Raw genomic sequence first — 14,518 nt, 5'->3', positions numbered from 1 at the left:
AAATTCACCTAACTCGCACTTCTAAGTAGCACAGCCTCTAAGTCTGTTGTTCTTTCCCTTTGGATTTCTGCTCAACCACTGAGTCGCTCCAGCCAGGAAACTGACATCTATGGAGTCATCCCCATGTCTCCTCTGGCTTCACCGCCATCTCTCCTGCTGCCTCTCACCTAGAGTTCTAGTGAATGGCAAGCCAAGACACTCTGCCCTCTGGAGAGCTTGTCTACCTCTAAAGCCTCAGATAGCCTAGTCTCAAGATACTTTTCTAAAGAGACTCAATAGACATCACTTTCACTTTAAACTCTAATTCCACGTGTGATGCTCCCTCTCCTAATAGATCTCCTGACACCAGCCTGGCAAATCTGTCTTCATCCCCACACAACGTACCTGAAACCTACAGTGTAGTTATTTGGCACTTAAACTAATTTGCCCTCAAATCATTTTCAGTCAGTCCATTTGATTTTTTTTTCCACTCAGAAATCACCCTTGCTGTGGCTTCTGAACACCATTTTCCAAGAATAAAAAAGCAGTGCTCCATTTTCACAAATCATACTGTTGCAAGGTCAGTTTCCTTCTCCATAAATGGGGAGATTAATTGTCACATTTTAAAGCAGTTTCAGCAAAATAGCACAGTACGGTTAAGTGCTGGGCTTCAGTCACAGCCGTCTACAGCGTGTTCCTTAGAGGTTTCACTAAAGAAGCTATCAGTAATTATCCCTGCTGTCTCCCCACACTCTTCTTCCTGTTCAGAACCTCAGGAGGGTCCTTCCTCATCAGCAGGAGCCCAAGCATGTCCTCAGGAGCTCCCAGTTGGTCACTGTCCCAGGTGTTCACTCAGATGGCTCCTCTTGTGAAACCCTGAGCCAGGATTCATGTTTTCAGTTCTCCTCCAGGGATTCATCAGTCCTCTTTGAACTTCTAAGGTGACCCTCACAGAACTCTCACCTTGAGCTATCCTCCACACCACTACCCTGTCCTTCAGCAAGCTAAATGCACCTTCCCAAACCTAACAAATGGAGGGAAGAATTCTCCATGATCTCAGCTGGGTTCCAGGTGGATCACAGTGCACAAGCATGCATTCCTTTCACTCTAAAGTTAGATCAAATTCCCACTTTGATTGGCCAATATGTCGCCAATTTTGCAACATAGAGCAGAGATGGGTGCTATCCAGAAGACTCAGCTTAGCATCTTTTGTCCTTATGAGGGCATAGCAGTTGACAATAATACTATCCACATAAGTCAGGAGCTTACCGTATCAGAGAAGTGTAGGTTTTGCTTGTGACCTCACCCTACAATAGTTGAGCATTTGTATATCTATGGAATAAAAGTTATGAAGTAGTATATAGAAACTATCAGACTCTTTCCATTCTTTAAACCCCCAAAGCCAGACCTGCATCTGAGAGAGAACAGAAAAGTTAGGGTTATTTCTGCTTTTGGATTTCCAGTGTTCAGGAATCCTGTGTTTTCTCCATTTTTACATATATTTCATATAATGTATATGAATGAATATATTATCCTATTCCATTTCAAGGTAACATGTCTTTCCTCTCTATAATAGCTACAATATTTATAAGTGTGTGTATATTTGTGCACATACATGGCAACCAGTAGATACACATCCTGGGAGATACAGTTCATGCTGTCCACAGCATAGTCTGGTTTTTCCATTTGCTGCTTCTGTTTGTCTGAGACTCACACAGAATCAGTCACATGGCTTACCGGACTCCCTCTGTCTCCAATAACCTATGGTTGTCTGCTCATACAGAAGGACAGGTTCTGAAGCCTACTGAATGTAGAACTTGCCAACTGTGGTTTTCCCATAGGGTAGCTAGCTGGGCATTCTAAATGAAGGTCTTTCCATTTCGGTACCCTGAAGTCTATCTTCTGGGGATATTTATTTATTTATTTATTTATTATACTGTTAAAGCCAGAATCTCACTGAAGTCTGGGGCTGTCAATGCAGAGAGTCTTTCTCCCCTTTATTCATTTTACATTTTGATTAAAATATAATTATCTCATTTTCCCTTCCCCTTTTTCAGAAAGGGAACCTTTGGTTGCTGGGCTGGGGAAGTCACTGCCTAGTTGTTTAAAGAAAGACAAACACCCCTTCGGCTATCTGATCCTCAGCTTCCAAAATGTTGCTGCTACTTTCTCCTTTCAGGGTCCTCTCATTCTTGAGTTTTATGACTTTACATGTTTCCTGATAGTTTTTCAAGTATCCACAAGAGAGTTAAAGCAGATGTGTGGGTTCAAACTACTATCTTTACCCATAACATTTCAAACCAACATGCTTACAAAGGCTGTGAATGGATTTAGTATTATGAACTACAAAATAAATGAGTCCATAATGTTATTAAAAATTAAAACAAACAGGGAATAATTCATATCTCACAAAAACACAATGTTACATTGCCCCATAGGAGAAAAGCTACATATAAATTTAGTCATGTGGGAAAGCCATGGGCAATTATCCAAAAAAGTGATTTCCAAAACAGATTATTTACCCTGTGAGTGAATTTTATTTTAACTTTAAAGCTAAGAGATAACAATATTATTAAGTAATGAGTACTTCACTTGAGAAATACGTCATATAACCAATGGTTCCATAATGGAAGATCAGAAGAAAAGGAGATAATGTTTTACTAAGAAAGTGGACAATTAAACATGAATAGACATTAGGAGAAAAGGTTATTTTTCTTAAAAAAAAAAGATTATTTTTCTTTGAAAAACAAAGTTACAAATTCGACTTGTAAAACAGCAGGCAGGGGAGAGCCAGGTGACACCTGAATGCCTCTTACTTCTTCAATATTCATGTCTTCAATATTCATGTCTTCATTGTTGTGAGGTCATTCTCCCAAGAACCAAGTCAGTCTCGCCTATCACACAGCTGGCTCTCATTTTGGCCAGGGGGGAGGAATATGGATGGTTTATGACTCTTCTAACATCTTTAATCTTCTGTTTCATTAGAAAGCAGAGCAAAAAAAAAACAAAAAAACAAAAAAACAAAAAAAACCAAACAAACAAAAACAACCCTGTTTAAATGACTAAGGGGCTCTGAAACCAGAGGGAAGGCAATTAAGGATACAGGCCTTCAGAATTCATTTAGATGCTCAGAAACTATTATTTTCAATTATAGTGCATTAGGGTAAGGCTCAGAAGACGTAATTAGCTTACGGTAAATATTGTTTCTTGGTGTAGCTTAAAGCCAGTTCATTTACAGCTAGTAGTAATTCTTTAAAATAATTGTATTTTACTAAAATTATCGTTTAAAAAACTCCCCCAAAAAAGTGCTTGTAAATTCATTTCATAGGTTAAGAGGAAAAATTAGGATGGTGACTATTTCTGTTTAGGCATTTAAGGTAGTAGGCATGTTTCAAACAATTTATTTATTGGTATGTGTTCATGTGCACATCTACGTGTGTTGGCACATGTGCCACCACATGTGTGGAGGCCGGAATAAAATTTGTAGGAGTCAGTTCTCTTTTTCTACCATGTGTATCACAGGGATTGAACTCAAGCACTCAGGATTAGCGCCAAGCACCCGACACAGCTGAGCCATCGCAGCTGCAAGTTAACTTTACAAATTACCCTTGAACTACTAAGATAGTTTGTCTTTGGAAAAAAATTGCGTGGTGAAGAGAAATATTAACAACTTTGTTTCTTCTTTTCATAGCAAGACTGTACCTATTCTAGTTTCTCTATCTTAAAATCAATCATCCATATATTAGACTTTTACAATGTCAATATATAAAATATAACCAAAGCAAGTTTAAAGGGCCCAGTGGCAGATTTTATTTATAAGTGAATTCATGATGTTGTCAAAACGGATTCCAGATTAAAATACTTAGTATTCTCTTGAGATGAAATTTAACGGAGTAATGCTCTATGTGACATTAATAACCAACAGTTCAGTGTGACAAGAACTGTCGTGCAGCAGCTGACAGATTTCTAGTCTTTTTGTCTCAGACTATTCCAAAACAGCTGAAGGTGCTCTGTAGATGTGCCTCATAATATATGTGCCTATAAAAACATAAAAGTTCTTACTTAAATGATGTTTAAATATTAAATTCTTTGATTCCAGTACAACAATAGTTGGTGAGAAAGCCCACAATCCCTAATCCAAGGTCCCGCTTCAAAGAATGTTTAGTCAGGTGTGGTGGAGGCCCAACTAGAGTGCCAGGAGTTCAAGGCCAGCCTGGACTGCAAGAGACCCTGATTTTTTTTTAAGTAATTAAAAATAAAATCAAGCATGTTTTGTTCAGTTAATTAGTAATATACCCATTTCAGAAGTTAATTTTAAATTGAAAATTCTTATTCATGGTTTCATACTTAGAGTCTTTGAGCTTCTCTGTTGTGTAGTTCTTTTAAGTTTCATTGACACACCAACTTTCTCATGTCTTTGTTTTTGTGTGAAGGGGTGTTGTACGCAGGGTAGGGGTTGGTTTGGCCAAGTACATGCACAGAGGCTGCAGAGGATGTTGAATCTCCTCCTCTATTACCCCCATCGTATTCCCTTGTGACATGGCCTCTCTTGGAACCTAGATTTTGCTTTTCCTGCTAGGTTGATGATCACTAAGAGTCTCTGTGATCTTTCTGTCTCTGATCTCCTCAGCACCGGGGTTGCAGATGCATACAAACCCTCACAGCTTTTACATGAGTGCTAGGGATTTGAACTTGAGTCCCTATACTTGGCAGCAATCACCCTTATCCACTGAATAAGCCCCAAGATGCTAACTTCCCTCATTGCAATCTTCCTTTCATCTTAATATATCATGACATTAATCACCGTCTGAGACTTAATAGTTGCATCCTGCTATACCAACTATACAGTTGTTTTCATGAGCTGATGATAAACCCCTGAGAGGGTCTGTTCAGTTAATTATTCTCTGTCATCTCTGGGTACTTTTGCCAGGATGCCTAGATATGGTTTTGTGTTCCAGGCAGTTTGTTAAATGCATAAATGGGAAAGCATCCTGTGTTAGGAAGTACTTAATTTATAAAGGCGTATCACTCGATGCTTAACAAAACCATGGCATATATTTATTTACCTGCTCTTCCTAACAACACAGATAATGTGTTCATTTCCTGTGATTTGTCTTCTCCATTCCAATGTTTTCCTGGGCTCACAGAGACATGCGTTTTATCGTTTTTACTGCTGCCATTACATTCAAAGGGAGGGATCTCATCTGCAGCAATGATGCATCTGCTTTCCTTTTACCATAGTCATCCTCCTAACGACCTGATTGAATAAAGGACACACCAGCTGGACATACAACCAGAAAATGCATAATAATGGGGGAATATAGAATTCCTCCTTTAAAAAGTAAAAGTAAAATGACAGCTTTACAGTGACTAAATGTCTCTGTGGGAAAAGCAGTATTGTCTACACCATCTGTTGACATGTAAGAAAATACAATGCCTACACACGTTAGGGAGTCGGAAGGGTCAACAACTTGAAGCGTTGCTTAGTCATTTTCTTCAGCCTCTAAATCTGGGGTAAGGTCACAGAAAGTTCCCCAGTCAGCTGCAACCATTTCAGAACTTGACTTGGGGTAAAGGGTAGACATCTGTAAGTTCACAAGCATCGATGTACAGGACAGCATGTTGAATGTCCCCACTGCACACTCCTTGCCAATGGGCTTCCTCAGGGTTAGCTAATGGACAGCAGCTGAAAAGCTCCTTTATGACCACTGTGACACACTGTCCATTCTGCTTTTTCTCTTTCATAAGAAAGATAAATCTAGTCATCACTCAAAATACAGGCATTGGGTTCTCACCAGGGAAGTAAGCATTAAAGAACCTGTGAATATGCTTAAAATTGCTACACATATATGGATTTGATCTTAAAACAATTCTTAACATTTTCTCCACAAGTCATAACTGAAAGTTGATTAGACACATGTTCTGCACTGCTGGGTTCCAGGACCACTGGTAATTCCTCAACCCTCTGAACAACCCAGATCTTCTACTTCTCTTTAAACAACTCCATTCAGTTTATTCTATATATTTTATCAAAAAAAAAAAAAGACAACAGGCAGACCAGTCGGTATAGAATATGTGCTTCAGTTATAAATTGAATTCTTTTTCAGCTTTGTGTTAAAATGTTTGGAAATGCTTTGACATAAAGACTCTTCCATCACATGATGTATTTTTTTCTTTCATAAATGAAGAGAGGATGGCTGTGTTTCTATCCCAGCTTAAACTGCCAGCAGCAATGTTGTCTGCTCAAGCTCATGGGAGGCCTGGCCCACCAGGAAAGGACGGGTTACCTGGACCACCAGGAGATCCAGGGCCCCAAGGTAAGGCTGAAAATGTAATACGTGCTTGCCATAGTCCTCAATATTTATAGCTTCAACTAAAACATATATATATATATATATATATATATATATATATATATATATATATATGATGTGTATAAAATGGCTTGTTGTGGACTGTCTTGTTAGTAATTTATTTTCTAACGATAAATGTTAATTATTACTACTTCAAATTTAAAATGGATATACCTGCTGTTCTAAGTTCATTTCAATGATATCCAGACTAACCATAATGCTGTCTGCTTCTCTGTCATTGTCACAGAGAAAGCCTAGAGTTGTTTCTGTGGCCATCTTACTGTTATGTGAGATTCCTCATCTGAGAGCCCTAAAGAAACTGGAAAACAATAGCCTTGGGAGACTGTGCTACAAGTAGTCATTGGGGCTAACGCCTAATTGAGGAAGTTTAGACTGATGCTATAGTAGAGTTTTACAGATAGTGACTTTTAAAGTATAAATGTAATCTTTTGTTTTTATTTCTGAGAATTTCATGCATGTATACAGTACAATATTATCATAGCTGCTCACTTCTCCATTTAATTATTCCATGCCCCCTCAACATGGGTCCTCCCAAATCCTCCTCTTTAAAAATAAAATAAAATAAGTCACTAAGTCCAGTTGGTGCTGCCATACGCACACAGGTGTAGTGCATCCAGTGGTTCCTCTGGAACATGGAAGGCCTACTAAGTAGCCACTTCCTCCATTAAGAGTGAGTTCTCCTTCCCCAGCAAGTAGCCACTGCCCATAGTTCCCATATAAGGTAAAGGGCCTGGCGATGATCTATACCATCTTTGTCAGAATTTCTGGATAACTTAATCTTGGGGAGGTCTGGAGCAGAGAACCACAATGTCCTTTGAACTTTAAAGGATACTTTGTGTGACTTCTAAAGACTTCAAATCCAAACTTGTGTTGGCAAAGAAAATAAATTGTCCACTGATGACAACTGGAGAAGACAAATGCTCTTGAGTTTTGCTTGATTCGGTTATTCTGACACAGCTGTTCTGTAAAAATGTATGGTTATCCATCTGCATACTGACTAGATAGACCTGTGTTTAGAGGATTCATGAATTCTGACAGAGAAATGCCAAATTTAGTGAATATGAATCATAAAAATAAGGTTAGAGAAGCTACAGCCATCGGCACCCCTGCTCCCACCAACGTTATTCCTAAGCATTCTGGGAAGTTTACCTTGTTGGAGTTGAATTAAATTCTACTCCAGAATTCATTTTAATTACCACCTGTGCATGGGATCCACTTGAGGACAGACAGTGCCATTCCCACGTTCCCAGTTCTTATCATTTCTGCCAGTGTGCAATGGTTGGAGTTCTTAGGGTTTTTCAGAGGATATTTAATGCTAGATCCTCAACAGACGGGACTGTTTGGTGGGTGGATGCCCTTGGTTGTGGTTTGTTGCAGTTTGTTAAGTAGTGATGCATGAAGAGATGAGAAAAAGAAGTTAGATATCTGGACTGTGATCAAACTTGCCCCCAAGGAGCTCAATGCCCCATTCAGCAGGAAATAGCCTAACAATATTGTCATCCCCTTATATCTGTTTTTTGTCTCCTGCCTAACATTAGGGGGTTGATAGGGTAGGAGAAGATGGGTAGAGGTGTGTGCAGAAGGTGTGTGTATACACCTGTGCAGAAGGTATGTGTATACACCTGTGAAGAAGGTGAGTGTATACACCTGTGCAGAAGGTGCGTGTATACACAAGGTGAGTGTATACACCCGTGCAGAGGGTGCGAGTATACACCCATGCAGAGGGTGTGTGTATACACCCGTGCAGAAGGTGTTTATTACCTTTTATTCATTGGGACTCCTCTGAAGTCAGGGGTGTCTGAGAACTGGAAAGGCCTTTAAAAGCCATCTGAAGATGTGATGCTCTAACCACATGAAGAATAAGCCCTGCTGATACCAGTAGAAAACGTTGGATGGATCCTTCAGATCTCAGTAGTCCAAGAGAATACACAAAATGCAAAGTTGCAGTGATGTGGTAAAACAGAGTTCAGAGCAGAGTCACCTTCCCACATAAGGCCCTAGCTCCAGGTGTCATCCCAAGTCTTGGAGGTCCATCACGAAGGTTCTCAGTCAGAGGCAATACCAAGTCAACAATATTAGTGAGGTCTTTGAAAAACAAGGTTTATATTGTGACTGAGTCAACTGATCAAAGCATGACCTTCCCCCCTTTGCAATGGATTTCTGTGGGGTTAGCCCACTGCTATGTGTGCAATACAGACGATTGTTTAAAAGAGAGATCTGAGGTGTAATTCTTAACTTTGAAGGAATTCTCCACATGGTTTCCAGTTTTCTTAAAACAAGTTCTATTAAAATGGACAAAATGTCCCACCAGAGTATCTGACAACAGGCATACTTAGAAGTGGCTGCCTCAGCCTTTAGCTTCCCCCATGGGACTTCTAACAGTGAATATATCTTGACTACAAGCTGTTGATTGGCACGTCTACTCCTTATAACGTTAAAGTTTTCAGAAACACAGCAGAAAATAAGGTTTACAAAAAAATAAGATTCATATTAAAAGAATTTTGCCTATAGTCATACTGTACTGGTAACCCTAAAAGCCACAAAGAAATCTCATGGGAGAAGAGAAAGAAGAAGGGTGGGAGGAGAAGGGAAAGAAAGGAGAGGAGAGAAGAGGGAGAGGAGGTAAAGGGGGGAGGAGGAGGGAGAGAGGGGAAGTAGGAGCAGCAGGCGAGAAGGTGGCAGCTGTGTTGGATTTTTGCTACTTTTCTGGGTGGGCATTCAAAATTGAAGGGTTTTCTCTGGTAATAATTAAATACTAAGTTCTCAGAGGATGAAGCCATATGTGTGATTCCGATGCTCTTCTCTCTCCTATTTAAAAAGAAGGAAGAAAACATCCATCAGCCTCAAATGCTCTTGGCTGGAATAGCCCTCTTTATCTGGCTCACACAATTGAGTTTGACAACAGGGTGAAATGCAAACCACAGCCCAGACAAGGGCAGGGAATGTGTCTGCTGCGCTGTTCCAGGGTACACTGGCCACTTGGACACTGTGTCTGGTGGGAGCCCATCTAAAAGATGAGTGGGCTTTTAATAGTGCCGGTCAGGAAAGAAATCCATTTTAATTTAAACTAAGTGGCAATTTGAAATATGCACCAGGAAAGGGGTCTTTTTATCACCTTCATTCTCTTCATATGTTTAAGGAAGGATTTGATGTGAGGCCATCAGAAATGTGCCCAAGGGAGGGCTGTTCTCCTACAAAGACTTACTAATGAAAAATGGTGGATATTCTTCCGATAACCCCATCTTCTGAAAGGACAGTGAGTGCTTATTAGGGAGGATTCTAAGGAGGCCATTTTGTTTGCATCCTTCCAGACTCCCAAGAGAGTGATGGCTGATGTCGTATTAAAGTCAAAAGCATTTCTATAAAATTTTTATCTTAGCCCTCATGCTAGGCTGTGACTGTGAACTTCCCACTGTGCAGAAAGAAAGCACTGCTCAGTGAGGTTTTGCAGAAGAATTTTTATAAAATGTAGTTGATGTTTTCAGAAAAGAATTGACAGAAATCTTGAGAAATGGATGCCACATGTATAAACCCCGGTCATTTCAGAAAAAAAAAAAAAACCCACAGGTAGACTTAATAGATGAAAACAAGGAAGAGAAGGGAAATGGGGAGGGATGAGGATGAGGAAGAAGAGGAGGAGGGGGAGACTACACACACCATTCATTTTAATAGAACATACTGGGAGTCACTGTTCTTCTTTTTGAGTTTTTAAAGTTCAGATATCATCAGCTTCTAAATCCAGGAAAACTTTTTTTTTTTTTTTAAATCCAGTGACCCATGGGATAGTTGATAGTTCTTTTTTTTTTTTTTTTTTTTTTTTTTTTTGGTTTTTCGAGACAGGGTTTCTCTGTATAGCCCTGGCTGTCCTGGAACTCACTCTGTAGACCAGGCTGGCCTCGAACTAGTTCTTGGATAGTTCTAACGTGTTCAAAAGAAAAAAAAAAAAGTTAGCAGTTGACCGCCCTTGAAAATGGGACGTGATTGTAAGTCAAAATGGCCAAAGGGTTCAGCAGCCAGTTAGTGGAGCAAAGCAAGGGACGCTAAACACACTCGTGTGTGTGTGTGTGTGTGTGTGTGTGTATCTGTGTGTCTGTGTGTCTGTGTGTGTGTGTCTGTGTGTGTGTGTCTGTGTGTGTGTGTCTGTCTGTGTGTGTGTGTGTCTGTGTGTGTGTGTCTGTGTGTGTCTGTGTGTGTGTCTGTGTGTGCATGTGTGTGTCTGTGTGTGTGTGTCTGTGTGTGCATGTGTCTGTGTGTGTGTGTCTGTGTGTGTGTGTCTGTGTGTGTCTGTGTGTGCATGTGTGTGTGTGTCTGTGTGTGTGTCTGTGTGTGCATGTGTGTGTGTGTCTGTGTGTGTGTCTGTGTGTGCATGTGTGTGCATGTGTGTGTGTGTCTGTGTGTCTGTGTGTGTGTGTCTGTGTGTGCATGTGTGTGTGTGTGCATGTGTGCGTGTGCCTGTGTGTGTGTTTGTGTGTGCCTGTGTGCCTCTGTGTATGTGTGTGTGCGCGTGTGTGTGTGCCTGTGTGCCTGTGTGCGTGTGTGGCTGTACATGTGCGTATAGGGTATGGCCATACAAATGCAATGCCGGCAGAAGCTAGAACTGTTTCTGAGTTCATGCCGATGATGATGCTTCTCCACTCACCATATATTAACTATCCAGTTCACATTTATCATACATTAAACATAAATATGAGGTTGGGCACAGTAAAGCACAGAGAACCTTACAGATACACAGTGATAGATAAAGTCTTAGCAAGCCAAGCTTTAGTGAGATATTGCCACTACACATAATACTTAAATGCACTATTCATATCTTCTCTTATATGTTTATGATAGATGTGTGAGCCCGCTTCAACAGAAATTCCGATGGGGGTCTAGGTACATGTAATGGGAAAGACATACACAGAAAGAATTTTGTTGTGTATGAGAACAGAGAGCATATGGATACGGGCTTTAGTGTAATAATTAAATGAATTAAATAGTTAATAAATAACTAATTAAATAAAGTAGAGGAGCAAGAAACTCATAATCTCAATGTCAGCAGAACACAAATTTGAGTCAAATCAGTTTAAGATGAAAACACAAAATGCTTTCCTATGACATTTAAATGCTAAGGACCAGACATTTTAGCTATGCTATGAGAGAAGAGTACGAGAAATTCTCGAAGTACTCAAGATGTATTTTTTCAAGATCGACTTTTATTATTTAAAAAAAAAAATAAATCTCACTATCAAAATCGCGGTTTGTTTTAACATAATAGATTAGCTGCATAATTGCCAGGTTCTCCATGCTTTATCATGCTCAACCTACATTTGTGTTTAATGCATAAATGTGAGATAAATCCTAATTCATGATGAGTAAAGAAATAACGTTAACAGCAGGACTCGGGAAGCAGTACTTTCATGCGCATCAGTGCGGTACACGCCTCCTTTCACGCCTCCTTTTGTATCTGTCTCTCATCCAGGCTACCGAGGACAGAAGGGAGAAAGAGGTGAACCTGGAATTGGGCTGCCGGGGAGTCCGGGTCTTCCTGGATCTTCAGGTAATAGACTTATTATCTCTATGCAAACAGTTCTCTCAGGATAGGCCTTTTCTCCCCTGTGGACCTCATGTGTTCAGCTGAAGGAGAGAGGGAGGCAGGCAGGATCGCATGTGACCCAATTTCTCATGGTGTGTTTTATTTCCTCAGCAGTGGGTTTGCCGGGCTCACCAGGTGCCCCGGGGCCTCAAGGACCCCCGGGACCCAGTGGAAGATGTAATCCAGAAGATTGCCTCTATCCTGCACCTCCTCCCCACCAGCAGGCAGGCGGGAAGTGAAAAAGATGGAGGAAGACATCGCGTCTACTGCTATCTCCAGGCCACTTGAGCCGCCACTGCAGGCTTCACAACCACGTGCTCTCAAGGCTTACGAGTTTTTGGACTGCTTTATTTTATTTTTCTGAAACAGGAGCAGACATCCAAAGCAACCATCTGAGTCCTATTCTGACAGTAAGAGCAGATCCGTATTTTCAGATGTTTGCCAACTTCTTTCCATACGCTCTGTTTTATTGTGGCTCTGAGTTCTAAGGCTTCGGAAGAAAAATGCAAGCGAGCCTGTCACGGGCTCTTCAGGAAAAAAAATCACGTGAGACGATTTGGTACACAGACGACACAGACCTTGTGAACTCGTCAACGTGACTAGCTTTTGATTCCTGAATTTTAACTTTTCTAACTTATCTTGATTATTTTCTTCATATTTGAATTTACTATCGTTTTAGTTTTTCTTTCTGCTCTTTTGAGATTGAAGTAGTACATTATTACTGCTGTTGACTGTCTTAGGACTGATTTTCACAAGAAGTCCTATACTGTCCTATATTCATTCGATTTATGCAGAAAAAATATGCAATAAGAGATTCGCTTCTAACTTATTAAAAACAAAACTATGTGAGACTCTTTATCAGGAAGCCCCCAAAGTCATCATAGCCAACTACTGAAATGCTTTTGGCTTTTTTTGGAGCACGCCTCACTGACACGAACACATGCTACATTAAAAAAAAAAAAAAAATGAAGAATCAACTTGACCCTATACCCAAGTCTGTGAGTCTCCTATGGTGAACTAAAAGTGGTTTGTCTTCTCGAAGCCATTCTTGGTGGTAAAGGCGCCAGGCTGTCTTTGGTACCTGGCAGGTTTTAGCAGCCTAGCAAGACCTTTGTGCTTCTTTATGCATTCTTTTTTTCTGACTTTATGATCCCCAGACCCGACCCGCCATCAGAGAAAAGCACAGGATTTGTAATGACCCAGAAAAGAGGAGTCCTCATCTTGGAAACAGAGCGGAGGGTCAGCAAAGGCATGTTGAGTAAGTGAAGCCCTCATGCTCTTAGAAGATGAATGTTTCCTCAGAAACCATCGAAAGGTCCAGCTCAGCAGAGGAAAGCCAAGAGACTTCACCCGAAAGTCACTATGTGCTTCAAAACCGCATGCTCAGGGGTTAGGGATTTGACTTCGCAGTGGAGTGCTTGCCTAGCAAGCAGCGTGGCCTTGGGTTCCGTCCTCAGCCCCGGAGGAAAGAAACATACTTGCTCTGAAAGGAAGCAAAATCCCAGTGGTCTTGGCTGAAAATCTTTTTACTCCCTACCTGTTCATTGCTTGGAGAAACCTTGGGTGGGGAAAACTGATTTCCTAGAATACTGAGCACAAGGTACAAGGGCTTTGCTGATAGTTAGCTCGTGGGTACCACTGACGCTGAGAGCATGCCACCAGAGCCCTTCAGTCTCATGCCTCTAAGAGCATAGGATTAGAGAGGATGATTTTGGTCTGTTCATTGAAAAAAGACAATGGGTATAGAAAAGCAACCCACTGAAAGTGGGAAAAGCTGTGAACAGTGTTTTCCTGAGAAGCATGCCTGACATCAGGCAGAATTTGTTTAAATGCACCCATGATTTGAACTGGTTTTCATTATAAACAAATGAGCTGCTGGCCCGGTACTGTCAACATGGCTGTGCATAAAATAACCTTTTAGGTATTTCATATTGAGTTTTGCTGTATATTTCAATCCAAGTTTATTTATTTTCCAAGTCTACTTTATTTATTTCCACTGTTTTGGGCTTAAAATTGCTTATTCCTTTGTTTTCTTTTGTATTCAATACCTACAATGGTGCTGTGTTTTTAACTTGCACAATTGGAGTATGCAAATGTTTGCATAAGTGTCTTCATAGCCAACTGATAATCTACCCCCCAAATGTATATAAGGTGAAAAGTTGGTGCTATGTGTATATTTTGAGCTTCTAATTTGTTGAATTTTCTGAAAACATACACTTTACCTGGCATATTAATTTACTTGAATTTGCTGTATAGCAAAGACTTTTCTATGTTTTCAAAGATTATTTTTCATATTAATTGACAGGTTATTTATCCTTTTGCATTTTGGATTATTCAAAAATATTTATTTTGTAATTTTAATATTTTCATGAACATTTTATTTGGCTGGTGGTGGGTGATTAGTGTATTTGGTAGTTTGTTTTTGTTTTTTTGTTTATTTATTTTTTTTGGTTGATCAATTGATATGATACAACTCATTTTCTTGTTTTGCAAATTATATTTACTCCAGTTCCACAGAACAGAATTCTTTCTTACAAATTGGGTGGTTCTTACTCCTCCTTTTCCTAATTTTTGTGACTGCATGACTGGC

General features: G+C 40.1%; 1 protein-coding gene across 2 annotated transcripts in view; it reads left to right on the top strand.

Moving 5' to 3' along the window:
• Positions 1-14,289, top strand: part of Col19a1 (collagen type XIX alpha 1 chain) — a 314,640-nt gene extending 300,351 nt beyond the window's left edge. For both annotated transcript variants that reach the window (XM_029483553.2, XM_021163060.3), the window contains 3 exons: positions 6,168-6,296; positions 11,815-11,892; positions 12,040-14,289. In XM_029483553.2, the coding sequence (XP_029339413.1) occupies positions 6,168-6,296; positions 11,815-11,892; positions 12,040-12,167 (335 nt within the window). In that variant the 3' untranslated portion in view covers positions 12,168-14,289. The remainder of the gene's footprint in view (positions 1-6,167; positions 6,297-11,814; positions 11,893-12,039) is intronic.
• Positions 14,290-14,518: the final 229 nt, after the last annotated feature.

This window comes from Mus caroli, unplaced genomic scaffold (genome assembly GCF_978045245.1).
Source record: "Mus caroli unplaced genomic scaffold, Mus_caroli_1 scaffold_1, whole genome shotgun sequence".
Taxonomy (NCBI): Eukaryota; Metazoa; Chordata; class Mammalia; order Rodentia; family Muridae; genus Mus; species Mus caroli.
The sequence above is the reverse complement of the archived record's forward strand: the minus strand, read 5'-3'. Positions and strand labels throughout refer to the sequence as shown.